The 26,082-nt window shown below is 38.5% G+C and overlaps 2 protein-coding genes across 3 annotated transcripts in view; one reads left to right on the top strand and one right to left on the bottom strand.

Moving 5' to 3' along the window:
* Nucleotides 1-1,071: 1,071 nt before the first annotated feature.
* On the bottom strand, nucleotides 1,072-21,954 carry LOC111323579 (SWI/SNF complex subunit SMARCC2-like). The gene is made up of 34 exons (XM_088741111.1): nucleotides 21,808-21,954; nucleotides 21,561-21,632; nucleotides 21,025-21,075; nucleotides 20,800-20,885; nucleotides 20,019-20,100; nucleotides 19,574-19,666; nucleotides 18,717-18,786; nucleotides 18,540-18,609; nucleotides 18,100-18,175; nucleotides 17,357-17,443; nucleotides 16,941-16,971; nucleotides 16,358-16,404; nucleotides 15,898-15,919; nucleotides 15,498-15,555; nucleotides 14,523-14,576; nucleotides 14,374-14,419; nucleotides 14,198-14,228; nucleotides 13,909-13,977; nucleotides 13,073-13,131; nucleotides 11,712-11,893; nucleotides 10,697-10,768; nucleotides 9,644-9,757; nucleotides 9,088-9,241; nucleotides 8,311-8,399; nucleotides 7,384-7,423; nucleotides 7,000-7,053; nucleotides 6,472-6,601; nucleotides 5,186-5,308; nucleotides 4,881-4,997; nucleotides 4,645-4,727; nucleotides 4,015-4,137; nucleotides 2,981-3,115; nucleotides 2,545-2,854; nucleotides 1,072-1,454 (listed from the first exon to the last, which is right to left on the bottom strand). The coding sequence occupies exons 1-34, from the start codon at nucleotides 21,916-21,918 to the stop codon at nucleotides 1,171-1,173; spliced, it is 3,225 nt and encodes a 1,074-aa protein (XP_088597237.1). The 5' UTR covers nucleotides 21,919-21,954; the 3' UTR covers nucleotides 1,072-1,170.
* Nucleotides 21,955-22,213: 259 nt separating this feature from the next.
* LOC111323560 (condensin-2 complex subunit G2) overlaps nucleotides 22,214-26,082 on the top strand; it is a 31,540-nt gene continuing 27,671 nt past the window's right edge. Inside the window, exons 1-6 of one of the 2 annotated variants that reach the window (XM_088741011.1) lie at nucleotides 22,214-22,375; nucleotides 22,883-23,038; nucleotides 23,840-23,966; nucleotides 24,547-24,616; nucleotides 24,765-24,849; nucleotides 25,831-25,965. In XM_088741011.1, coding sequence (XP_088597137.1) covers nucleotides 22,298-22,375; nucleotides 22,883-23,038; nucleotides 23,840-23,966; nucleotides 24,547-24,616; nucleotides 24,765-24,849; nucleotides 25,831-25,965 — 651 coding nt within the window. In that variant the 5' untranslated portion in view covers nucleotides 22,214-22,297. The remainder of the gene's footprint in view (nucleotides 22,376-22,882; nucleotides 23,039-23,839; nucleotides 23,967-24,546; nucleotides 24,617-24,764; nucleotides 24,850-25,830; nucleotides 25,966-26,082) is intronic. The other variant, XM_088741010.1, reaches the window with a different exon arrangement.

The raw sequence follows: 26,082 nt of genomic DNA, 5'->3' as shown, positions 1-26,082 counted from the left end.
GCTTCAATTCCGTTGGCTTGTTGGCTCAGGTGGTACAGCACTGCTCCGGTATCCCAGGGGTGATGGCTTCAATTCCGTTGGCTTGTTAGCTCAGGTGGGTACAGCACTGCTCCGGTATCCCAGGGGTGATGGCTTCAATTCCGTTGGCTTGTTGGCTCAGGTGGTACAGCACTGCTACGGTATCCCAGGGGTGATGGCTTCAATTCCGTTGGCTTGTTGGCTCAGGTGGTACAGCACTGCTCCGGTATCCCAGGGGTGATGGCTTCAATTCTGTTGGCTTGTTGGCTCAGGTGGTACAGCACTGCTCCGGTATCCCAGGGGTGATGGCTTCAATTCCGTTGGCTTGTTGGCTCAGGTGGTACAGCACTGCTCCGGTATCCCAGGGGTGATGGCTTCGATTCCGTTGGCTTGTTGGCTCAGGTGGTACAGCACTGCTCCGGTATCGCAGGGGTGATGGCTTCAATTCCGTTGGCTTGTTAGCTCAGGTGGTACAGCACTGCTCCGGTGCAATGACTTGCTCACCCAGCACGGTATTTTTATTAACTAACTCGTGGAACGGGGTAAGGAAATGCCGAGGATCAAACCATCTCCTCAGCACACTGAAGATAGGAATATGAGTTCAACAACGCTCTGATAAAAGTGTGACAAGACAATGACGCAGGCGACTTTTCTCCAAGCAGCTGTAAGGCAGGATACTGGAAATGTAACGAATGATATCATAACGAAGCTTTCGCCCTTTACATCCGAATACAGAGTCGCTTGTTATCCCATCTAGCCCCTAATTATTTCGTTGAGAATTTACCGTGAAATCAAAATAACAACCTTTAACTTAAAAGTCGGTATGTTCAAGGAAAAGATTTTTCCAGACAATTTCAAGTTTATGTCATTCTGAGGAATTGAAATCGGTTCTAAAGAAAGCCTTACTTCAAAGACGTTTACCACCTTCCTTTAGTCAAAGCTCATCCTCTAAAACCAGAACTAGATTAGATCACTGCATTTAAAATACAATAGAATTTATAAAATACGGGACGCTGCAAGCTTGCTGCGTGTACATCAAATCTCAACCAAAAGTACGACAAAACAAACATTTTAATATTTCGACAAAAAACAAACTACACAAACTAGCATCGTAGAAAATAAACAATTGACAAATTATTTCCTCTAGTGTCACTACTCCATCATGCTTTGGCTCGGGGGAACTGGGCTCGAAACAGCATTGTCAGCTGGCGCGTGAGCCACCTGGCCAGCGGCAGCATGAGCTAGGGGAGCATTACTGGGGGTACCTGGAGCTGATGCAGGGGAAGCAGCATTCGATCCCATGAATGACACCGGGGTACTGCAGCCAGAGTGAGGGTGGGAGCCCACCTGGGGTACAGAGCCAGGGTTCATTACTGGAGCTGGTGAGGCAGAGGCGGACGGTGGATTGGATCCGCCGGGTTGACTATTAGCTGCAACTTGAAAAAATAGAAGTCCTTTCAGAAATATTTCTCTTGTCATGTTATGATCAAGGGAACACAAAAACAAACTCTGATTCCAGAAATTCTGACTCCCCGATCTAAAGCTCTACCGTTGAGCTAATAGAGACAGGGTTCGTACCCTTTTTCAGAGACAAATTTCAAGGACTTTTCCAGGACTCCAAATTTCAACTTAAACTCTTTCATTACCAAAATTTCAAAATTAATTCTCCTAATGATCTACATACATTTCTTCTAACGTAACTTGAAATTCTGAAAACTTTATTGCTTCAGTTAAGCTGATTTCCAAGTCTTTCCAGGACCTGTAGTCTTTTTCCTGGACTTTCCAATCCTGGAAAAGGTTAAAATAAAATTCCAGGACTTTCCAGATTTTCCACGACCAGTTGAAACCCTGTATAGACTATAGTGAGAAGCGCCATTGCAAATTGCTTTGAGATACGCAATTGAAATACATTCTTGACAGTATGCTCCAAGATAACAGATTGCCCGTATTATATCTGACCAATCACGCTTGATCATTTCACAAAGTTTCCAAAAAGTGTATTTGAACGTGTGTTGCGACTTGATCAAGCTGATAGCAAACTAAAAAATTTATAGGAAAACCTCATTTTAAGTGATACACGCCAATACGCCCTTTTTTTCGTTCAAACTTACCTAAGTTAGCTCAGATGAGTCTTTAAAGACGTGTTTTGATTAAAAAAAACATGCTCTAGCTAATAAAGGTTCGCAATTATATTTGTTTTCTCTCAAGGTTTCTTTCAGCTTTTGAGCTTTGTGCACTCAGGGATAGACCACCCTTTAGAGTTATTCCAGGGTGTGACACTCCAACAGGATTCCCTTCGAGGTGTCAAACTTCCAAAAGTAGATCAGAATTTCAAGCCAAAGCTCGCAAATAGTTTGGAAATGGGATGTAAAACCGAGTAGAGCGTGTTATAGTTTTCCTTCGTTTAATTATACATCGGTTCCCGAACAAGATTTCTTTCCCCCCAGAATTTATTAAGCCCCCCGCCTCTCTCCCTCCCCCCCCCCCCACCCCCTTTTCTCTCTTTCTTTTCTGTCAGTTTCCTACCTTGTGGCGCGGGGCTGGCGACTTGTGGCACTTGGTTGGTAGCACCTGGAAGAGAGGTCTGGGGCGTAGCTTGCTGGGAATGCCTGAACTTTTGTTGTTGCTGCGCTGGTGCCTGTTGTTGTTGTTGCTGCTGCGGTGGAATCTGCAGCTGAGGTTGGGATGTCTGTGGTTGTGGTTGCAGCTGCGCAGGCGAGGCAGCTGATGGGGAAAGGTGACCGGCGGCGGCTCGAGCGCGCAGCTCGGCGGCCTTGAGTTGTTCTTGATGGAATTGTTGTCGTTCAGCGAGTAGCTGTTGACGTTGATATTCCAACTGGTGGGAAAATACAAAATGGAGATCGGTCAGGAAGAGCCACTAATAATCAATGGTAAACACAGAGAAATGGTATTCAAATAAACTACTTGTGGAACTAACTTTGATGGCTCATAAACAGCTTACCGCTTCTCGTTCACGGTCCATGATGGTTTCAAGTTCTTCAAAGTGGCGCAATTTAATTTCCAGTTTCTTCATCTGAGTCTCCACAAGTAACGCTACAAGGCTTTTGATCTTGCGCTCCTCAACTTGCGCCAAATGCTATTGGAGAGGTAACATTGACAGAAACGGATTGGACAAAGAAAAAGAAATAGTTCCAAATATTTATCATATCAGACAGAAAAAAAAAACGGCGAGCACAAAGGTGAATTAATCGTCCCACAGCAGAATATTTTGACAAAATTCGAGGTGTTTGGAAATCCTAGAAACAGTCTGTCAATTTGACGAAACTGAGCCAACGGTGGGATGAAGTCATCGACATTTCAATGCACTAAAATTCGTCTCAAAATTAGTCACAGTTCACGTTTTGTAAACGTAAACGAAAACCACTTCGGAACTACCTTGTATCACAATACCACTGTTGTTACTGCCATCACTCGAGAAAAATAAACCAATCATATTAGAGGAAACAAACAAAGGTATCGACTGAACTTAACAAATTCTCTACCGTTTCCGTTCGGTTTGTGAGAAAAAGTATCGAGTTCCCAGATAATAACAATAACAATGGCACGCAAAGCACACTGGTTGGGCGTGGCCCTTTTAGACCGGAGCAGGCTTTCTGTATTCAGATTGGTTAGTGTTGAGTAAGTAACCTCAGTAACAGTAGCCACTCCGTAGGCTAAATGAGCTATAATCGTTCTCGCCATTAAATTAATGAGGTAGAGTTAAGTTATCAATGGGCAGAGTCCATCTTGGTTCGAGTCAAAAAAGGCAACATGTCTATTATATAAGGACAGCTCAGTGTGATTCAAAGTTGTGCTCTCATAAGGATCTTCGGCTTGCTAAATAAATCTTGTCTCGGAGATCTGGGGTGCCTTGCTTTTAGACGCCTACTTATAAAGAAACTTTTAGCAAGTTGCCAACAAACAAAAGTTGGTGGCCTATACGACTGCGCCATGCAGAAGAGAGAACAGCCCTGATCGTTCCTTAATTTCACGTACCTTTGCCTTGACTGCAGCTGCTGCCAGGGCTGAAGCCGCCGCCTTTGCAATGTTTTCCTCGTTTATAGCCGGTGTTTTCTCGCCGTTCTGCGCTTGGCTACTTGGCTCGGAAGACTCTTCTGCCTGAGATAAGAAACACGAAGATTGACAAAAATTATTTACGACATTGTAAACAGAACTCGCTGATGCTGATAAGGACATCCTCAAACTGGAAATCGCAGAGAAATCAGTGTTCGCTGGGGCGTAACAACTCATGGATTCCTCGAGGATATCAATATCCATTCGTTATGAATTGTTTAATCAAAATTGAAGCAGTCTTTTTTCCGTTGAGATTCTTAGCGCCAGAACATTGTATTTGCTACGTGTGGGCATGGCGAAAGGGAAAACAAGCAACCAACCAAACTAACAAACAAACCAACCAAACAAACCAAACAAACAACCAAATAAACAAATCAAACAGGGAAGCGAACGGACGAAAGGGTTCCCCGCTTTCCATATTTAAGGGGGCATACAAAACAACTACAACAAAGTGACAAAGAGACGGAAAAGTTAAAGGCTTCAAGAACGTTCCCCGATGAGCGATAGCTATAAGTGAACTAAATTCAAACTTCAATTTCATGTAACTCTGACCTTTGCATCTTGAGCTCGCGTCTCTCTTCCCTCGACAACAGTTCCTTGGCCTCCATTCACTTCCATGGGTTGTGGTGTTTCTTCTAAATAACAGAAGGAAATTGAAGGGATTTACGTAGTGCTGCATGATCAGTTTTACTGTGCAGAGTGATGCGTAGGAGTGAAGCCAAATTTTCGACGTGTAACATCAAAAAAGCGAACCCCAAAGTGAAGAGAGTGATAATAGTTTATGCTACCTTTGTTTTCATCTGAGCTTTCTTGCTTTACTTTCTCCGCTCGTGCATTTGCAGCATTCTTAACATGGCTGTCAATGACTGACTGCGGTATCTCGTCCTTCATCTCAGAGAATTTCTCTGTTTAGAAAAAGAAATGCAGGTATTGGGATGTCACGCAATGGTATTCACCGTAGCGCGACAATAACTTACAAAGACACACACCACAAAAACAAGAAACCAGTCACGTTAAAAAAAGTCAAATACTTATCTCATACCAGGACTGTTAATTCGCCCGAACTAACTGACTAAATTGAACAGCTACCCACCTAGAGCAGCTTTAGCAGCAGCACTGGCGACCCGAGGATCAACAACAGAAGCAAGGAAAGCTACAGTCGACATTATGGGGTTACCCTGCTGACTGAACGGAACGGGCTGGTGTGATAAAGGACCTGAAAAATGATAACTACAATTATTAAAAACTGGATCATTGGATAATGCAATTCAAGACTTTTTATTGGCTTAGCCATTATGGTATATCAGCCAATATACCATAATCTACAAATATGGTAAGCGTACGCGCTAGCTTAAAATCAAAAGGGAGCTAAAAAATCCAGTTTCTTCTTGCAAAATAATAATTTCTTGAGAGCGTTTTTAATAAAACAATTATTCCACTCGCGCTTGTTGGATATGAGATGATTATAGCCAACTCGGCGCTACGCGCCTCGTTGGCTATCTATCATCTCATATCCAACGCGCGCTCGTGGAATAATTGTTAATGAGAGGGCGTGAATGAAACTGAGTTTACCGCCGTGTCGTCTACATTTGCGCTAGTACACCTGACAGCAAAGTGTTACTTGAACACCTTCCTAGTTCAACGATCTTTGGTGCTACAGTGGAAAGTACCAGCATTGAACAGAAAGCTTGAACAAAACGAAAAAAGCAAAGGATAGAAAATACGTCCAATACAAAAAGCTAAATTATAAGGAAGGAAGGAAACTCTTTATTCGCACTATTTCAAGAGGTTACTACAGATTATAAAAGTCAGAAAATATAAAAAAAAACCAGTAAATTACATCAGTAATCAAAAGTAAAATGTGCACAGTGACCAAAGTAGCATAGCTTTCGAGTTGGCCACTGTCACGTATAATTAACTGGTGTATCTTAACATTTACACAAGACTTACTTTACTTTAATTCTATATTTACACTAACCAAGTTAGTTATACACAATTAGTACTATAAACAAAGAGAATAGAGAAGTGAGTAAATAAGTAAATAAATAAAAATTTGCTATCTGCTAGATAACGATTCGTCCGTCTAGTCCACCGGCCAGACGGTGAATGTTAGAGCACATTAAGAATGCATGTCGCAAAAAAAAAAAAAAAAGAAAAAGAAAAAACCAACCCAAACTTATCACAAACATAAGAAGGGAAGGAGTCCATGAAAACTCAGAGTAAAAAACAGGCAAACTGCCTGATGCGCATGAAAAGCGAGATTGACCAAGCTGCGATTGGTTCCAGTTTTGAATATGATTGGTTGAGAAAGTGGCGCGAGTTTTCTGCGCCAATCACAGAGCCGTTAACTATTAAGATTGTAAGCGCCCAGACCCTTACCCAACTGTACATCCTCAAGGTAGGGGTCCTCTATCGGAAGCCTAAGGAAGTGCAAGATACATTCATCTTGCGTTCGAGTTCCCACATGTTCAGCCACCTTGTTCCAATCGTCTTTGAACATTTCCAGGCCCTAAAAAAAGAAAATCCCCCAAATCTAGCTTTTTATGTGCATTATGTTTAAATAGACTTTAGAACAGTTTCCAGATTCTGCGCATGTACATGCTCTGTGGCCCACACGATTGGACTGATAGATAACCAAGCGACTTAACTGAACCTGTGCGCGTCCAAAATAAATCTCCCGAGCAACAGAGGGACTTCTCTTCGGATCGCAGTGAGGACAGACACACAAGTCCATCTTCATGTACAAAAAGTAGACCATGACAGATAATACATTAATGAAATCTTTTCAACTGCAAATGTTTACTAAAGGATTCTAGATGCACGAGAGACAGGATAAAAAAACCTGTTATGTTCTGTATCAGTGGGCATGAGTGGACAGGCTAATATTTCATGAACACGTAAATGTACCTCTAAAAGAAGAAGTGTCTCTTGTTCAGTCCACTCTTTTGTAGCTGTTGCAGCCTGCAAGATAATCACAAAAGAAGACAAATGACAATGTTATAGATACAACAATTGGGTAAGCAGCCTTACCAAAGAAGTGTGTTTATCTTTGACGGGAATACAATTTGGGAAAAACCCCATTGCTAAGAACAAGTAATGGGTGTGAACCCCATCCTTCCTCCAACCTTAACTTGTTTTGGTATGTCCTGTTTGGTGTTAGAGACCACACTAGGCAAGACAGTTATCTCCTACCTTAGTGGAAAAGAGAACACTAGCTCTGTGCACATTAAACGAAACGGAGAGCTACAAACACTGGTCTTGCCGGGGTAAAAATATACACATCTCTTTTACCTTTTGACTCTTTTTAGATAGGTACTGGTCTGAACGGAGGCTGGAAAGACGAAGGAAAAAATAATCAAAAAAGTAAATAAGTGTAGCCTGCCTGCAATGTCAAATCTTAAGATTGAGGTTAGTTTCTTATCATTACTTTTCCCTCAAGGCTGTCTTTTACGTTTCCTTTAGGCAAAGTGAGTGTAAAATGAGCTAAGCTGGAGTCGCCACACCGCATGAGAGGGAAAAATTAGGGACCTTAAGAAACCACGACGGCGACGGCAACGAGGACGTGGAAAACAAGAGATCTAATTGACAGAACAGTAGCTCAGCACGTGCGTTTTGAAACTTTGTACATTTCATAGCCGTCCTATGCAAAACAACAACGTGAAATCGCCAAAATTTGCGTCGTCTGCGAACCGAAACCGCGACGACAAATTATTTTAATTTCCATTTGGAACTCAACGGCTACTTTATACGTCATGCGGAAGTTGAGCTGTGGTGCTATATGAGACAGTAAGCTCCTGTAGCCATTTTTGAAATTCTAACTGAGAGTAGAAATTCATTTTTTAATCGAAGTCTTCCTTGGCGTCGCCGTCGTAGTTTCTTAAGGTCCCTATTCATGGGGGAGGGGTCAACAAAGGAAGGTTCCACCTCTCCCCCCTTAGAGAGGAAACGATTTCCACGCAGGCTAACCCAGGTTAGGATCGCTGTCTCCACTGCAATCTCAGCCAGAACAATTAAGGGAGGTACGTTTCTATACAAACTGTGGTGCTGCGTCGCTATCACACAATACATGATAATTTGGTTTAATCAATTACATGAAGGTTGATAATGTAAATTGTCCACTGTAAAGAGCCACTCTTGACGGCGGACAATTTACGTTATCAACTCAGTTGACAAAACCAAATTATCTCATAATCATAAAGTTCATTGACAGCATCTTACCCAAAGTTTGCTCCTGCCACACCGCCCTTGTATGTCTCTTTGCCTCCCAGGTCATCTTTGAATTGGATAATTTGTTGGGAGGCGGGAATCTGAGGAAAAATTCGAGCCGGTAGGGAACAGTTAAGAGAAAATCAAGCTAGGAAAATGACTTTCCCAAATAGGTCTTGGTGCAAAGGTAACCTCCTCTTTCAGGTTATATTTACAGTTGTAGACTCATGCTATCTGGTTTCCGTTAAGTAAGATCACACCCCCTCTAGTATTTCCGTAAAGGCTTTGACCAGTGTTTGAAATCAGAGGAAATACTCCTTATTTAATTGAGCTGTTTCAGCTTAAAAGCCATTTCAACTCAAGACCTTTGCGAAACAAGTGATGCTCTATCGAAGAGTACGGAAACAAAACGTATACTCCAATGAAAATTTGATTTCTTCTTAATTCTGAAAAATTGTTTCTTAATCGAGAAAAAAGGAGGTTTTACCCAGAGAAAACTGGTTAATTCCAAGGAAATTTCAGAACCAACAATGAGATCAGGTCAGACCATTCATGGAAAGAATTCCGTTCGATGGTAGAACTGATAAATCACGATCTGAACTTTATCCTCTACTCTGACCCATCCCTTTAATGACGTTTCGAGTAAAGGACAATCACTTTATATTTGTGGGTATGTTCGGTCAGTTCCGACTAAAAGTAAGTTTTCTACAATATCTCCGTCGCGGAATTCGTACAATTCGCCTAACAGCAACTTAACTACAAAACCCAAAAATTAGTGTTTGTACTTACCTGTGCTTTAGCAGGCTGCAAGGGCTGTAGACCCGCTGGAGTGTCTGCTAACACATGGAAGTGTGATGTGGAAGGTGGCCCCATTGGCGCCGGACGGCCATCTGCGTCTACTTGATAATTAATAAGACCCCACTGCTCCAGGAAGGCATGGATCCTGAAATGAGAGAAAACCAGGTATCACAGGAAGTCTAGGCTTCACAAACTGTAATGATCCACGTCACGTATTACATAAGTTCAGTCGGTTGTGTGGCTGGCGCAAGTAAAGCAAGCCGGGATGCGGGATGGAACAATGCTGAGAGCGGATTGCCTCTCATCATTGTGACATAGGTTCAATTCCATGATTAAAAGTCACGAATGGGTTTACTCTGTTGCTGGTTTTCGTTCTTACTCTGAGGATATTCTTCGAGTTCCCTCTACAAGAACAAACACTGCAAATTTCAACTCGAATTGGAGATATTGAGCTAGAGTAGCAAGCCCCGTGGGCTCAATTGCATCGAGCCACGATTCAAGAATGTTCAGATGCCTCTGGTGATATTTTAAACAAGTCCTCATATACCTTACAATCGCACACACATCCCCGCACAGATTCCGCCGGCAAGCTGTGGCAGTCAAATATTCCGTTGGATTCAGTCGATAAGCATCAAGCATGAAGTTTCGGCATGCCAGATACCTTAAAAAAAAAAAAACAAAACGGTAGACGCACGGGTAAGAACATCAATCGGAGAATTATAAGAACTCCCCCCCCCCCCCCCCCCCACTGCAATCTAGAGACGTTTCCCTCTCGGTTTGTCGAATTTCTTTCTATTTCAACAGCAACAAACCATTTCAAGACTACCCTTGCCCGGACAACAATACTACTAAATTAATGGCTCCTCGCGGGTTCAAACTATTTGCAATGTTACGTTAACTTGTCATTGCATGTTCTTCGAGAGTATCTACATGTGGGTAAGTTTTCACAATTTTCTCCATATTAAAACTGAAACTTTCCAAATTTAATAACAGCACAAATGATTCATCAAAACCGTAACATGTTAGTGACAGAGGGGGGGTCCATCAGGGGTCTTATGTACATACAGGTACATGTATAAAGTGCGAACAAATTCTAGGACGTTAAATACAGCATGCAGCTGGAATTTTTAACGCCGAACAAAACTCTTGTCAAACTGGAGCATATCACAACATCTTAACATTAGAAGACAATAAAGTTTAACACAAGTCAATTTTCAACAAAGAAACAGAAACGATGGAAACAATAAATGCAAATTTCACAAGATAAACTTAAAAAATTTTGAGTTGAATTTTCCCAGATGCTGGAGCTGTGATGTGGCTATTTAAACAAAGCCAAAACATGCAAAAGAACTGACCTATGGCGGTCTCCCTTCTTCAGGTTAGTCCGTCAAGTGAAAGAAAACACAGAAAACGCACAAAACGCTGGGAAGGAAACGATGCCCTTTCCCATAAACTTGGATAGCGATGGATTGTTCAAACCACGAAATACGAAAATATTTCAAGGAAAAAGCCGTGGTGCAGCTAAGGATCTTTCTCAATGTACATGTACATGCACACTTGAATCAAGACGTCAACGAATTCTTCCGTCTCAGTTACTCACACTTCAGGAGACTTCGATTTGTTCTTTCCGTTGAAAAACTCCGGCAAGGCTCTTCTCTCAATGGCGTGGACGCTGTAAAGAAAAATAATCGCACGTATTTGAAAAAGTAAGTTCCAAGAACCATTAGGTAACTGGGTTCCAGCGAGCCAACCGCCATCCATTAACTTATTCTATAATTTTCAACCGCGCATTTATAGAGGCACTCGACGCGCTTAAGTACATACTGTACAGTTGTACCCCAGTAGAACAAGGATACAGCGGCTGTATTCTAATAGGTCTCGACAAGTGCATTTAGAATGCTTGAACGCGCAACAACGGTCCCTTTCTACATGTAAAAAGAAAACAGACCCAACTTTTTTTTCAATCCTTTCGTCTCGAACATCTAAGAAAAGGTCCGAGAACACCTTCACGATGTGGAGAGGAATGACAAGGACACATCGAAACCAGTCGCTAGACATTTCAATTTTGTAATCATTCTAAGCAACATATGGCAATCTGCGGTCTTTCCTTACACCTAGGTAGCACGGAAAGCCGTAAAACTCTTTAACAAACGCTCATCTTTCAAACCGGCAGTCTAAATCCCACAGGTATCAACGAACGCTTTTCATTCCACTAATTTACTCGTGTTTTTCTCGTTGCCATGTTCCCACCAATCACGTAGCTCCATTTTCTGCCTTTAAAAGCACACACAACCCACAATTCCTCTATTCGCTCCGACGAAGGGCTAGCGCTCGAAACGTCAGCTTTTATAAACGTAACGGTGGCCAATTTACCATTTCAACTTTGTTCATATATTGAAATTATTTCGTTACCCCCACCGACGCAGCCCCAAACAGTTTCTTTAGAAACTATCAGCCTTTATTAAGAAAAGGTCTACTTGCTGCTGAAAATTCGCGATAATTCAGTCAACATCGTTCAATAGCAGTTAACAACAACTATGGAGCCGACTTGATCTTAAATGTTACCCTAGCATAAACATACGAGTATGGGTACGAAAGAAAAAGTGCAGCAATACCTGTTGTAGTCAAACCAAGATGCATAGCTGGGTATAATGATATGATGAGTCTGTTCTGTCAGATTCTCATCATGAGTCTCCGTGTCTTGCACGACCAGCGGTTCTTTGAATATTCCATCTTTTGTCTGGCTGGATGAGGGCGATGCAGGCGCAGACTGCTCTGTACTGTCTTCAGGTTGATCCTAGACAGATAGAAATCAAATTACACATACTTCAAATACCACTGTTTATCTTTCGAAATGATAAGCAGGTGTTTATTAATTTTTGGAGGGATTTTTAATTTATGGAGAGAAAAATTCAATGATTATTTGTCGTAAGGTTTTAAAATTAAGATTATTAATCGCAAAGGACTTCACATGCGATCATTAGTCGCAAAGAGTGTTTTATTGCGATTAATAATCGTGGAAAGTACGGCTATTAATCATGACTGAATCATCATTAGTCGTGTTTGACGAGCTTTTAGACTTAATAATCGTGCATCTTTCGGTTCATAATCGCATCTGACAGCAAAATGTCCTTATTTATCGTCATTCATCATACTCCTCTCCAAAAAAAGTTCAAGCAGAACTTTTTGTCGACGGCCGCCAATACGACCAAAAATTTAGAATTTCAGAATTTTAGAATCCAGAATTTAGTATTTCTTCGCACATGGCTTTTTAAAAATTGATTATTAAGTCTAAAAGATCGTCAAACACGATTATTAATGATTTAGTCATGATTAATAGCCGTACTTTCCACAATTATTAGTCGTAATAAAACACTCTTTGCGACTAATAATCGCATGTGGAGTCCTTTGCGATTAATAATCTTAATATTACGACTTACGAAAAATAATCGATGAATTTTTCACTCCGGAAATTAATAAACACCTGTTGATATTAAAACATCTTGAGTGAATTTAACGTGAATGTAATAGAGATCTGCCTTAAAAATGCCATGGAACATAATCACAAAATGTTCCTTCCCTAGGGTAGCCTGCGAAGAACGCGTCGCTTTTTACGGACGAGCGCGCGAAAGGCAGGATAGCTGAGATCCTTTCAAGATCAGAAAAAACAATCACGCAGGCGACACTGTTGTTTATCTATTTATCTTTTTTTTTTCGTTTTTTCACAAGCGCAAGTCTCGTCTATCGTGCTCTCCTCGCGCCTGCCTCGCACTCGCCTCGCGAAAAAAATAAGACGCCTACTTCGTTACCTAACAGGGGTAACCATCAACCAAAAAGGAACGAGGATAATAGTGGATCCGATGGAGACGATTGATATAGGTTGCACATGATGAACTAAAGGATTTGAAGAAAACGATTCAACAGGTACAGGGCAAAACCTGGTACAAAGAAAAGCTGAAAGAAGTAACCATCGTACCTGTGTATCTGCATGACTTTCCGTCTCCATTTCTTCCACATCAGCACCCTCTGGCTTCCCTATTGATGAAAATGACGGGAACAATTGTTTGCAATTCAGCATCAGTAGAAGATAGACAAAAAAAGTGAGCAACTGCTTTAACGGTCGACACAGACGAGGGGGACAAGTCATAAGTCACTCACAGCTTGGGTCATATCATCAAGAAGCTTCTTTGCTCCATACTTCATCATCATCATCATCATCATCATCATCATCATCATCATCATCATCATAACTTTATTAAATAATGTGTCTACAAAGATTTAGCATTGCTGCTAATTGGGGACACTTAAGATACGTTACAATATATCAAAACTATATAAGGGATTAATCAAGATAAAAGCTGTTTACAAAAGGAATGAATATTAAAAAGAGACTTTGCAGCTTGAATTACTACTGTTATCATGCATGAATCAATCCAAACATGTTTTTTTTTTTTTGCTTATAAACCGAAACGAAACATTTTACAGCTTATTTCCAAGGGTAAATAGATTGTCCTTTTCTAGTGTTTCACCGCGCTTTAATATACTTGAGGCGTTTAGAGAACACAAAAACGTGACCAATAGGATCCATTATGAAGCACTGTCTACTGATTATAAATAAATAATTGGTACGGACTTTTGAATGGGTTTAGGATTATGAGGTAGCGGGGCAGGGTCGAGGTACATGTACGGGGGGGGTAGGGGGGTAGGGTGAAGGTTCATGACATGACTTAAGTTTCGGGCGATACGACTCAGATTCCGGCCAACATGAATTCCGGGCGACTTGACTGTAAACCATTGGTATAAGGGTCTAACCTGAATCAGAGATGTCCGTCAATGAATTTCCTTTCAAAGGTTGTAAATCAGCTTCTTTTCCCTTGGAGGCTAAAAGCACAGATGAAAGAGAAAATGAAAAAAAAAAAAAAAATTGTTTAAGTCTGCCAATATTTTCCTTTTCAGCTAACCGACTGCTTTTTTCACGTCTCACAACATTACAATCGCGGCTAACTGTTGGTGCACTGTGAGAAATACAGTTTTAAATGACATACTGTAAGCAGATAAGTAACATTTTTCCACTGTACAATTCCAAATTAAGTGTAGTTACCTGAGGTGCTAGAGGCGGAGACTTCTTCAACCTATAAACAAACACCAAACGTCATTTTTGGAAGCAACAACACCACTGCCGACACTGTAACCAACCGTTTTAAATGTATATACACCTGAACTTCTTTGAACTTTTAAAATGTAAAACAAGTGTGTCAATTTAGGTAACGTGCTTACATTAGAAATGGGTGACGGGTTAGGAAGATCTTTCGTAGCATCGTCACTAAAACAAAAGGAGAAAACTGCTCAATAACCCTTACTTGATACAAAGACGCTCAAATTGTTAGCTTCATTTACATTCCACATAAAATCAATCTGTGAAGTACCTGTCATTTTCCTCATCTTTTCCGGATTTTTTCTTTGGATTTGCTGGTCCCACTCTAATAAGAAAAAACATATTCTTGCACATCATTCAATGTTGATATCATTTTTAAGTTGCTGTCTTCATTTTCAAAAAAAAAAAAAAATCTGAAGAGCAAACATTTCGGATATGTGGATTAGATGTATTAAAACCTGTGTTATTACAAGTGTTGTATGAAGTCTAATTGGTTTCTTCTCAGGAATCCGAGATGTCCTCGTCTTAAAAGTTTTCCTGAAAGTAAACTTATGCAAGATAGATAGATAGATAGCCTTTATTTCAGTAAAATGATGAGTGTTAAAGCTACATGAGCTTGTGGGGTCGTTTGCAATTAACTTATTACTAAATGTACTAAAAACTAAAACCTAGGGGTACGTAGAGAACGTCTAAACTTAAACCAGCGGTGCTTACGAATGTGGAATTGTAAACATAAATTTAGATAGATACAAAGTCATCTTTTTTAAAATTACAAGTGGATGCAGATGTTATCTTAAAACTGAATTCAATAAAATTAACTAGAGATTTAAGCTTTAGCCTGAGGTCACGATATGAAATATTTTTTGTCAGGGCACTACAATTGTTGGTCACTGCATTCCACAGGACCGAGCCTCTAAACGAGACAGAGTCTTTCATGTAGGGCGTGTTGAAGCGTGGAATAATTAAGGAAGCGCAAGCCTGAGTTGAATAATTTGTGGCCCGTTTCTTAAAAATCAGATCGACTAGTATAGCCGGTAACCTATCGTGGAAAGCTTTATGAAAACAGATAAAAATGTCTGATTTATAATAAATAGACAGAGTCGGCCATTAGGCCCGTGGTAGGACAAAAGTTAGCAGCCTGTGACTCTTGAGCTCACCTAAACTACATGCTTGGTATACCTGTGTCTGAAAGTGAAATTATCATTATTTAGTAAACGTGAACATTGAGAAATTGAAGTTGACTTACAGTTTCTTTTTCTTCTTTGAATCAGGTGATGGAGATCTTTTTCTTTTCTTAGGTTTTCCTTAACACAGAGAGTTAGATTTATCAGTATAAAAGCACAAATACATTGCTACAAGTAAACCTATTCCTTAACAGCTCTCGTGTAACCAGTAAAAGAAATTAATTTGTTTCTTCAATTGAATAATCTTAAATGAATGTCTACAGGTATCAAACCCTTTTAAAAATTTGCCATTTGATTTATGGACAAAAGCACCGTATTGTTTAGTGGGAGGACACTATCTATGCCACAAGTTTGCAATTATAAAAAAAATAATAAGTACAGATAAATACAATTGCAGTTGCAATTATAAAAAAGAAAATAATACAAATAAACAAACAATCAAAATGACATTCCCAAAATTACCTCCATCAGGGCTGCCAGGTTGCTGTAGAAAGGAAAAGACAAAAACTTTATCATGAATACATTAAAAATCAATAAATATATGGTCATTTAATTCCTTTTATGTATAGGTTTAGAAGCCTGAATTACATTGTACTTCTCCTTTCTACATGCAGAATCAGTTAAATGAGGTAAAATTTAAAATGAAGAGGAATGAAAAATTTCAGTGTTGCATAACAGAATCGAATTCCCTTTTATGCCATTATTAACAAGAGATTTAAAGGTTACTAATTAATATGTTCACATACCAGTTCATGAGGGAAAATTCAAATGGAAGGGGCTGGGTTAAAGAGTACACTTTCCTTTCACATGTATATGTATGCTTTGCACTTATACTTGCACCCTTACTTTGGGGACTTATCTACAGGACTTATCTACAGCCTGCAGCTGTTGATAATTTGACCTAAAACATAATTATATGTACCTCATCAGAACTGGCACCTGTTCGTAAGCTTTTCCTTCGCGTCTTTCCTGTTCAGAAACACACACTTTTAATCAACTTCATAAAAATAATATCAAATGAATATAAATCTCAGCACATGCTTTAAGATTACATAAGTTAAATGTCGTTAGCAAATCACATGGACTTTTTTTTTTGATGTGTGCAACTTCTTCTTTTGCAGTTGAAAGTTATTGAGTTTTGAGTGGCAAATTGTTTGGCAGTCAATGGTACTTACAGTGTTTACTGTGAGTTTACATTTACTGATAAAATAAACATGTTTGTTTGATTTCCGTTTTCATTTCCAAACAGTATCCAAGAGTGGAAATCAGAAGCTTGATATCTCTATTTGACTTATAGTTTTCAGTCTTCCAAAATAAAAATAGTGATCAGCATTTTGTGAAGAAATTATTGGATAAGCAAAGTTCAGCCCAAAGGGATAAAATTTTATTTTCCAAAGCAAAAATGTTCTGAATCTTATAAGTTAATCACTTTGCATAACCTGCTGTTTGTACTCCAGCTTCTAACACATTCTCATGTACATGTAGCACTTGAATACTGTACATACCTAATGCTGGTGATGTTTCTCTTTTGTTGCCCTGAGGTAAACAAAATGAAAAATACCATTAATGGCACAATAGAGGGTGTGCACGGTGTACAAAATTTTTGACACTCTTTTTAAGTGCCTAAATAAGGACTGTACATGAACATGTGAGCTACATGCAGACTTATTCTTACATTTGCAAATAAGACATCAGAAATTTTGTAAGTTGGCATTTCCATAAAAAAAGGAGAGAGGGAAATAGGCAAAAAAAAACAAGAAAGCTTACCGGTATAACCAGTAATTGTAAATATTAAGTAGTTGCCACTTCATTGAAATGCAAAGTCTTAAGAATGGTGTTAAGACTTACATATGTATGTGCATGTACATGCCAATTCTTAGAACTTATTTTTGCAGAACACAAAGGAAAGATCAACACTCACTGAGCCATCTGTATCAGCTAACTCGTAATCTTCCTCATTCATCCACTCATTAAACACATCAAGATCTGTCAACCAGCGGGCATTCACCTACAGATTAACAAAAAAAAGGCACATGGACATATTCATAAAATGCTCACTTAAAAATCAAACATCAGGGAGAAAAAGAATTGCACCCAAGATTTAATTGAAACCCACACACTAAGTTTACACAAATATTCCTAAACACAGACTAATGGGCATTCATGATTGTCACTACCAGCAGTTTATGCTTGGGATATTCTCAAGAGCAAACCCTTCAAATATTTATGGTGTAAATGAAAATTAAAAGATTCTACAGTATGACTCTTTCTCGTAGCTAAATTTTAGAATGTTACAATTTTACATTTTACATTTTAGTAGTATTTAGAATTATACTTGTAACTCGAAGATACTAGCTTATCCTTTAGCTACTCCAAATTCGAGATTAAATAAAGTATATGTATGTATGTATGTATGTAAATATGCACAAAAACTATTTTCTTTCTTTACTTTGTCCAATATTCAAAAAGTTCTTCATGTACAACTATATTGAGAACTTGCTGTGAATTGCAAACAAAGTAAACTGTGCATTGTACTTAAAAAATGTTCTTCAGCAGGTAAACAGTGACTTTTGTTTAAGTCAGTACACATTCCTGCAGCTTGAAATTTGAGTAAAATTCTGGCTGCTGTTCGTGATGTATACTGTAAGTGCATTATTTGGTTACCTGCCAGGGTCCCTGATGTTGGGGCTCAGGTTGAGGCTCATCTTCAATGTCACTTGAAGGCACCCAGGTGTCATAGCTAGAAAATGAGTGAACATGTATTAGGGGAATTCCACATGAGACACTGAAAAAATCATATTTTTACTTTTGGGAATTTTACTTTATCTGTTATATAATTACTCATGTTCTGTTACTCATTGATTGAAGATGGCATAAGCATGCCAAAACATGTCTCTCAAAAAAGTTGTCTATTTCTTACAAGATTTAATGTATTTTGAAAGCTTGATAACTATATTGATTGGAATTGTTAACAATTTGTTGCTACTTGCCATGCCCATTCCATATCAGCCACTCAAAAATTTATGTTATTCTTACGATTATTAAAAAACTGTACTTAGAAAGTGGAGTAGATTGAAAGTACTAAGGCATAGAAATTTCCAAACCTGTCAGGGTAATACCACCAATGTACCAGAACTTGTTTGTCTTGTCTCAGTAAAGGCCTTAGCCACTCCTCTGAAGGCATAAAAAATTATATTATGAAATAAATACAAAAATAACTTATAAAGAGATCAAATAACGGTAATATTGAAAATCAATAAATAAAACAACAAAGTAAAAACCTTCTGGAAAGGGTGGAGGAGGACCATAAACAACATGACTAGCTTCTGATCTGTCTTCAGTTATAGCACCCTGAAAAATAAAGATATGAAAATTATAAGATACAGCTTTCAGATTTATTTATAAGCACAATCAAGGCACTTTAAATATTAAAAAAAAAAAACTTCCAAAGAAATGCAAGACAATACTGTCTTCGGATAGATACATGTGGATGTATTAAGAAAAAACACATGATGTAAAAATATTAATCCTTTCATCCCAGAGATCCAAGGGCAAATTCTCCTAAATGCAATTAAATATAATTTAAAGGAGTTAACAACAAAGAGCATCAGCATTCTCTGATAGTCAGTTGTTCTTGTATATGAAAATGTGTCAGAATTTCAAGTGCTCTTTACTTGAGGCATTCTTGCATGGGCTTTGAGTATGTACTTGTAGCATTCCCAGGCAGTTTCCAAATCCTCCCCTTTCCCTCCCTCTTTCCACAGTTTATTCAGCGTGATGGGTAACTGTTTCCCTTTCCTGTGTGGGGGCTCATGGCTGGGCTGCCAGGATATGCCGGCCATGGGAAAGGGCTCTATCTAGGAGCTAGCTGCCAATGGTGGAAGCTTCTGGATGTTTCAGGCACTCAATCACCACCTAGCTATGCAATTGTTAACTGTTGAAAATACTTTGTTTAAGCCATTTGTAAGAATTCGAAGTTAAATCAAGACAATCTCCTTAAACTGAATATGATTGTCTTCTCAGTTTTCATTACATGTCTGCTTTAAGTTATGTATCAGATGATCAACCCGTGAGTGAAAGGGTTCATGCTTGCTAAAGTAATTAAAAATCACCAATTAAAATTATTGTAGATTCTTACGTTGTGCCTTTTAACAATATCCTTTAATTTGGCTGTAAGTCGTGGATCCACTTCTGGTGTTATGAACACATTTGGCACACTCAAGAGTTTAGCCTATAAAATCAACAAAAAAAAAATCAGGAATGAATAAGAGACTTTCGAGAGGGTCTTGACTCAAGATAATTGTATGAGAGTGCCACTTATGTTTCCAGATGTTTTGCAGATGAACTGAATTGAAAATTAATGTGCCGATCAACTCCCCACCTCTCTGGTCCCACCCCTGTGAAACCCACAGGCATTTGATTGTCGTGTCATCCATGCCTAGGGGATGGGGATATTCTAGCTTTGGTTTGATTGATGCATAACATCAATTGATACAATCATGCTGGAATAAACATTATCTTTGTGTAAGTAGAAAGTGTACATCATGGTAAAACACAGTGAACTGACAAAAACATACATGTACCTCTCTCAATGCCTTTTCCATGTTCAAGAACAGCTCCACATTTCTATCCATTCGTGAGGGAGACTGAAAGTCAAATCTCCTCCTGAACATAACAAGGAAAAAAAAATTGGAAAAAATATTGAGTCAAACATTGTCTTACTGATAGAATCTTAGACCCACAACACTTGAGTACATTGTATAATATTAAAAACTGGATCATTGGATAATGCAATTCAAGACTTTTTATTGGCTTAGCCATTATGGTATATGAGCCAATTTACCATAATCTAACATCTGTACATTGTAACATCTGGTTTCTTTTTAACAAAATAAAGGCAAGAAGATTTGTCTAGTATCTTGGGGGCATGTTTTTTTAATAAAACAATTATTCCACTCGCAAATAATTATAGCCAACTCGGCGCTACGTGCCTCGTTGGCTATCTATCGTCTCATTTCCAACGTGCGCTTGTGGAATAATTGTTAAATATTAACCCATTCAATCCCAGATGCCATTAGTCATTCTACTCACAGTCTATCTCATAATTCTTCTATTAGCTCAGAGAATTTAGTATTCAATGAACAAATTATCCCCAAATTGACTTTTTCCTTTATTCTCATTACTTGTGTGTTTGAACTTGTATTAATATTGAAAGGAGAAATTCTGTCTTGGTCACTCGTGGGAGTCAAAAGGTTAAAGATATGGAACATTTTAGGTATTTTTGGGAATGTTTTGTCTTCCATTTTAAATGTTTTACAAAAAATGAACATGTATATATGTAACTCAACTGAATGAAAAACTCACCATCCTTGTTCCATCTTTGTCTTAAACACATTTGCAAAGATAATGCAAAGACTTCCACCTGAAGAATAATCCATGAACATCTTCATCTGCAACATCACAAAAAGAACACAACTTACGTTAAACAGCAGGTGATGGCAAAAATAGCAACAAATATTACAACCTGTCTGGACAACAAAAGTGAAGAACAATATTAAAAAAATAAAACAAAACAAACAAAAGACTTACAGGCAGTTTTGTCAAAAGTGCTTGTTTGCTTACATCCTTACCGAAGTTATCCTTAATGAGGAAAAACATGATTGAGAAATCATTAAAATAAATCATAACCTTTTAATGCAAAGTTCTACCTGTGCTGCACAGTGCACCCAAGAGAGCAATTAATTCCAATAACAATAACATAACGATACATACAAATCAATTAGAATAATTGTATTTCTAGTCTTGTGATGATCTATCATTCTGATTCATATAATATTCATTTACAAAATCGATCAATCGAAAACATACAACGTAAAATTAATGTATGGCTGTTTGTAACTTGTTCACGCCATTAATTTCTGTATTGACTAAAGTAACTGGTTTAGCATTTTAATTTATTGATTTTACAACCTAAATGTACTTTTAGTAATCTCACTCTTCTAACCAAGAGAGAGCAAAGAACACTGATGCTCCAGAGCTGGTAGAATTAGATGAATCTTGATGTCATACAAAACCGAAGGTAAATCAGTGAGATTTTGTATCCTGTGATCAATAAACGCACTTACTTCTTGAAATTGTAACAGCTGTGCTGTTAGTGTTGCGAGAGCTTTATTCGTAGGTGGTTCCACTTGCACATACTGGAAAAGATAACACAATTGTGTGAAACACAGTGTAAACACCATGGACTACAAAAACTCCTCACTCGAGCCATGTGTTCATCGATCGCGACATAAAATTTGTTTGACAAGTAACTTAAATTACAGCACAATGTATTTTCAGTGTGAACCTTCATCGGATAAAATTAATGCTAACCTTTTTACAGTTTCTTAGCAGATACTGCTTGACCGTTTCAAAAAGAGCGATGGTGTCAGGAGATTCGTAGTATTTCCAATCAGGAGCGCCATCTTTCTTTCTAGCCGCCATGATGGTTTATTGTCTCAAGTGAAACAAAAGGGTACTATACTCATTTATGCTGAACAAAGTGTCCCCTACGTCTAAGAGCACAAGATTCTAAAAATTTATTTTTCATTTTGGAAAATATTTATACGTTTACACCTACGGCAACATTTTTTCTATCCATTTCCCTGAAGTTTATTGATCTAATCCTTCATTTTCCAGAATGAAAAGATTAATATCCGGACTCAATTGCCGTCTCGTTCGCGAAAGACTGGAGCCAGACTTGAGTGTCACGTGATTTTAGATCGAAAAAAACCGCGCGCGATCGCTGAAAATTAGATCAGATTGTTTGGTGTATTTTCTCCCATAATAGGTCGTTTTGTTGTCAAATACCTTTCGTTCTACGATGAGTCATAGAGAACATTTTTTGAGCTCTGTCGTGAACGATTCTCCACAAGCTTTCCTTCGTTTTATAGAACAGCACGTAAGTGACCTACTTTAGTAAAAACTTACTGTTTTTATTTTGCAGAGCGATCGCAAATTATATGGCGGATTCCATGTTCCTTTCTTTCATACATTTTGGTGTCACCATTTCGTATATTTTGATATCGAGTCCAAAATTTTTAAAATTGAGTATACGGAGCAAGCATTAAGTTCATGATCAGCGCCAATTGTAAGTGATCATGATCGGAAAGCCGAAGATTCGATTTCACTCGTTGCTCACGCGCCGCTAATTTATCAGAGCTTACTTGAGTTCATTTTACTATTACCCCAATTCTGACTGCTCATGTTATTACACGTATGTTGGTTAACAAGCATATATCTGCAACCCGGCAGTTGTCATTGAATTATCAAGCATGGTTCAGTCGTCCGTACATTTTATTTTGGGATACATTACAGAAAGAAGTATTTCTTGTGTTTTTAGCCAGTACAGTTTTCTTTTGTTTACTAAAGAATTTTTTTCTTTTTGTTTCTTCAATAACTGCAACAGAAATCAAAGAATGATACATTCGACATTGAAGAGACTTTGCAGACTTTGCCGAAAAAAGATCACGAAAGGTTGTGGTCCGGTCTCCGTGACATGACACACAAACTATTGTTGACAAATCCTGTTGGCTCTCACGAAAATGAAGATGAAGGACCTTCGGTAACTCCAGTTTTCATTTTTATTGAATTCAAAAAAAAAAAAAAAAATGGTTTGAAAAGTGAAAGAAATCAATGAGAAACTACAGCCTTTATTTTATGGAGTAACAAGACGTGTACACAACTTTGGATAACATGAATAGCATAGAGCAATTATATAATTATGTTGGTGTGTTATTACGTCTCCCATTGCCCCCCACCTCATGAATCCCCTCCAACTATACAGGATATATACTGGGCGTTTTTTCAGGTTTTCCTGTCAACTCACTCATGCTCACTTAAACTCTAAGGGGGAGAGTGACTGAATTTTTTACGAGAACACATCTCAGATCAGAGACCAAGCTCTGAAGTTATTTTAACACTAACAACTAGATAAACCTCTCTCTGCTGGATAGCATAGTATATTTCATAAACACTAAGCTGTTGCAGGGCTCAACACTTACTTTTCAACTTACTAGCCAAGTGGCTAGGGGCATCTTAGATGTTACAACAATTTCAGTTTGTTTACTAGCCAAACTGGCTAGTGGAAATCCAAAATCCCAAGCCAAAACTGAATTACTTCTAGTCTGTGGCTAGTTGGCTACCATTAGTGTTGAGCACTGTGTTGCATAGCTATTTATCCAGTGCATAGGGTTATCTACCCTTTGAATGACTGGGTCCAAACCCAAACCTTTGGCATCTATAGTCACTACTAACACTTAGCCACTGAGGCACCATACATGTAGCTTGAACCCTGGGATTTCTGAGCAAAGTTGTGTTAGAACTCCAGCTTGGAAGATTAATGTCTGTATGATTTTCCTCTAAGGAATGGCCTGTTCTTCTGTCACACCTGGAGGGGGTAACAAAAGTTGCCCTCTGTGCTTTAGCTGTGATACTAGAGAAGTCCACCCATGTTTCTTCAGCTTTTTTGGAAACAGCTGTCATTCTTCATGGTTTGTGACATGATTATTCTATACACCGTCCTCTGGAAAATGCACTCTTCCAAATGCTTGTGACTTCAGCTTAGACTATTTACTGCCACCAATTTTGCACTGCAGTGCAAGTACTCAAAATCGTTTTGACAACCCTGACACTCTTTATGCTGCTTCATGTACATGAAAATTTTGTTTATCTACATGTCAACAAGTAACTAAAGGGGGTGAGTTTCTAGAGAAATTGTGGTGCTGTGTCAGTAAAGAGTACAACGGGACAATAATTTGGTTTTACAGGTCATCAGAGAGAAAAACAAAGTGCTAACACTCAAAAGATCACCTTTAGAAACTCTATACAGTGGCCAAATTACATCATCAATTCTGTTGATAAAACCAGGGCTCGACACTAACTGTGGCCAACTAGCCATAGACTAGAAGAAGTTCATAAAGGGGGTAAGTTTCTAAAGAAATTGTGGTGCTCTGTTGGTGGGGGTAACAAGGTAATTTGGTTATGTCAACTAAGTTGAAAGTGTAAATTGGCCACCGTTAAGAGTTCTCCACTTTCTGCATATAAACCCACATGCACTATATGTATCTTTAGGTCTCTTGATGTCCCTGCCGGAAGGATATGAATCTTTGCAGAATGATATTGCTCAGCTGTGTGAACTTTGGTGAGTTTGTTATTCAACATGCATCATAATTATTTATAGCATAAGATAAAACTGATATTTTGTCTTTGTTGTTTCTCCATAAATCTTGGATTACCTATTTCGTGTGTGACATGCAACCAATCAAATTTTTTTTCTAAATCCATTGTAGGTTTCTCAATGAACTGGAAGGAAAGGAGGAGTTGATCACACAAGCTTTCCCATACTTGATAATCAAGAGCCTTGGCAGAGGAATTGTAAGTAATAACATTACACGAATTGGGCAGTCAGAGGGCCAATAACTAAAATCAACCAATCAAAATGCTCTATTACCGGTCAATATCCTCTCAGTATTGGACCGGGCACTGTCCCGAATGGTCCCGAATGATACCGCACTTGTATCCCTTTGAACCAGTCGTATAATAAATCTCTTATTAACCAAGCTTGCTCGGGACCGTACTGGAAGAATATCGGCCCTCGGTCCGTGCTGTCAAGACCTCAAGCCAATATTCTCCCAGTACGGCCCTTGCGCTTGGTTAATAAGATATAATAATAATAATCTGTCTGCAATTCAACAGAAAAGCAAAAAGTAGATACAAGTGTAAAAGAGCCTAGAGGTTATCCTAATCTTGTTTATCTCCTAAAAATAATTATTTTAAAAATGTAAAATGTATACATATCTTTCAAAATGCAAAAATATCACACCTTCAAGTAATTTGATGTTCTATTAAAACACTCATAAGATATTATTTTAGTCTGTATCCTTAAAAACCTTTAAAATTAATCGTCTGCCTCGGCAATTTCTTTTGGCAAATTATTCCATTTACCAGTTGTACTATAAAAAAAAGAATAATTATTTAAAACTATGGTAAGTTGTTGTTGTGGATGGAGATTAACATGTAAGTTTGGAACAATGGTTAACTACTTAATCATGTGCACATGTAAAAAAGGCTTGAGGAGTCTAGACCATAAAGTCTGTTTATTATCTTATTAATAATAAATCTAAGCAATCTAAGTGTGTAACAGAGAAACTTTTGAAAAGAACTTGACAAGTGCTTCTGGAAAAGATTTTGTTATCTCATTTAGTCTCTCTGGTCCAATACATTTTGATGTACATATATCTTCCTTTTTTACATGTAAATTGTGCAGTGTACATGTATGTGAAACTCTCTTTCTATCAGAAAATTAGTGTAGTGATCGCTAGTAACACAATATTCCCAATGATGACTGCATTGTAGATTTCTGATGTGAAACGTGTGTGGAGTTTACGCCAGTGTCTTCATCTTATGGACTTTGATGATGACTCTTCTGAATCATTAAAGCAACTACTTCATCAATGTATGATCCACCCAGTATACCTCAAGTTGGAGGAGGTTTGTTGAAATGATGAAAACATAAACCAAGGTTGTGCTCTAAGAAAAATTGAAGGGAGCCCAGTGCTGAGTGAAACTGTGAAATTCAGGGTGCCCAGCATATGCCTTTTATGAAAA

Source organism: Stylophora pistillata, chromosome 12 (genome assembly GCF_964205215.1).
Source record: "Stylophora pistillata chromosome 12, jaStyPist1.2, whole genome shotgun sequence".
Taxonomy (NCBI): Eukaryota; Metazoa; Cnidaria; class Anthozoa; order Scleractinia; family Pocilloporidae; genus Stylophora; species Stylophora pistillata.
Note: the sequence above shows the minus strand (reverse complement) of the source record. Positions and strands in the feature narration are given on the sequence as shown.

Bases quoted from the DNA above. Each gene is read 5' to 3' on its own strand.
- LOC111323579 (XM_088741111.1), bottom strand. From the start codon at position 21,918: ATGGCGGCTAGAAAGAAAGATGGCGCTCCTGATTGGAAATACTACGAA. The intron at 7,424-8,310 runs GTAAGATGCTGT...TCGTCTTTCCAG, and splicing joins GTGGCAGGAGCAAACTTTGG to CCTCCGTTCAGACCAGTACC. The intron at 5,309-6,471 runs GTAAGGGTCTGG...ATCATTTTTCAG, and splicing joins CCTTGAGGATGTACAGTTGG to GTCCTTTATCACACCAGCCC.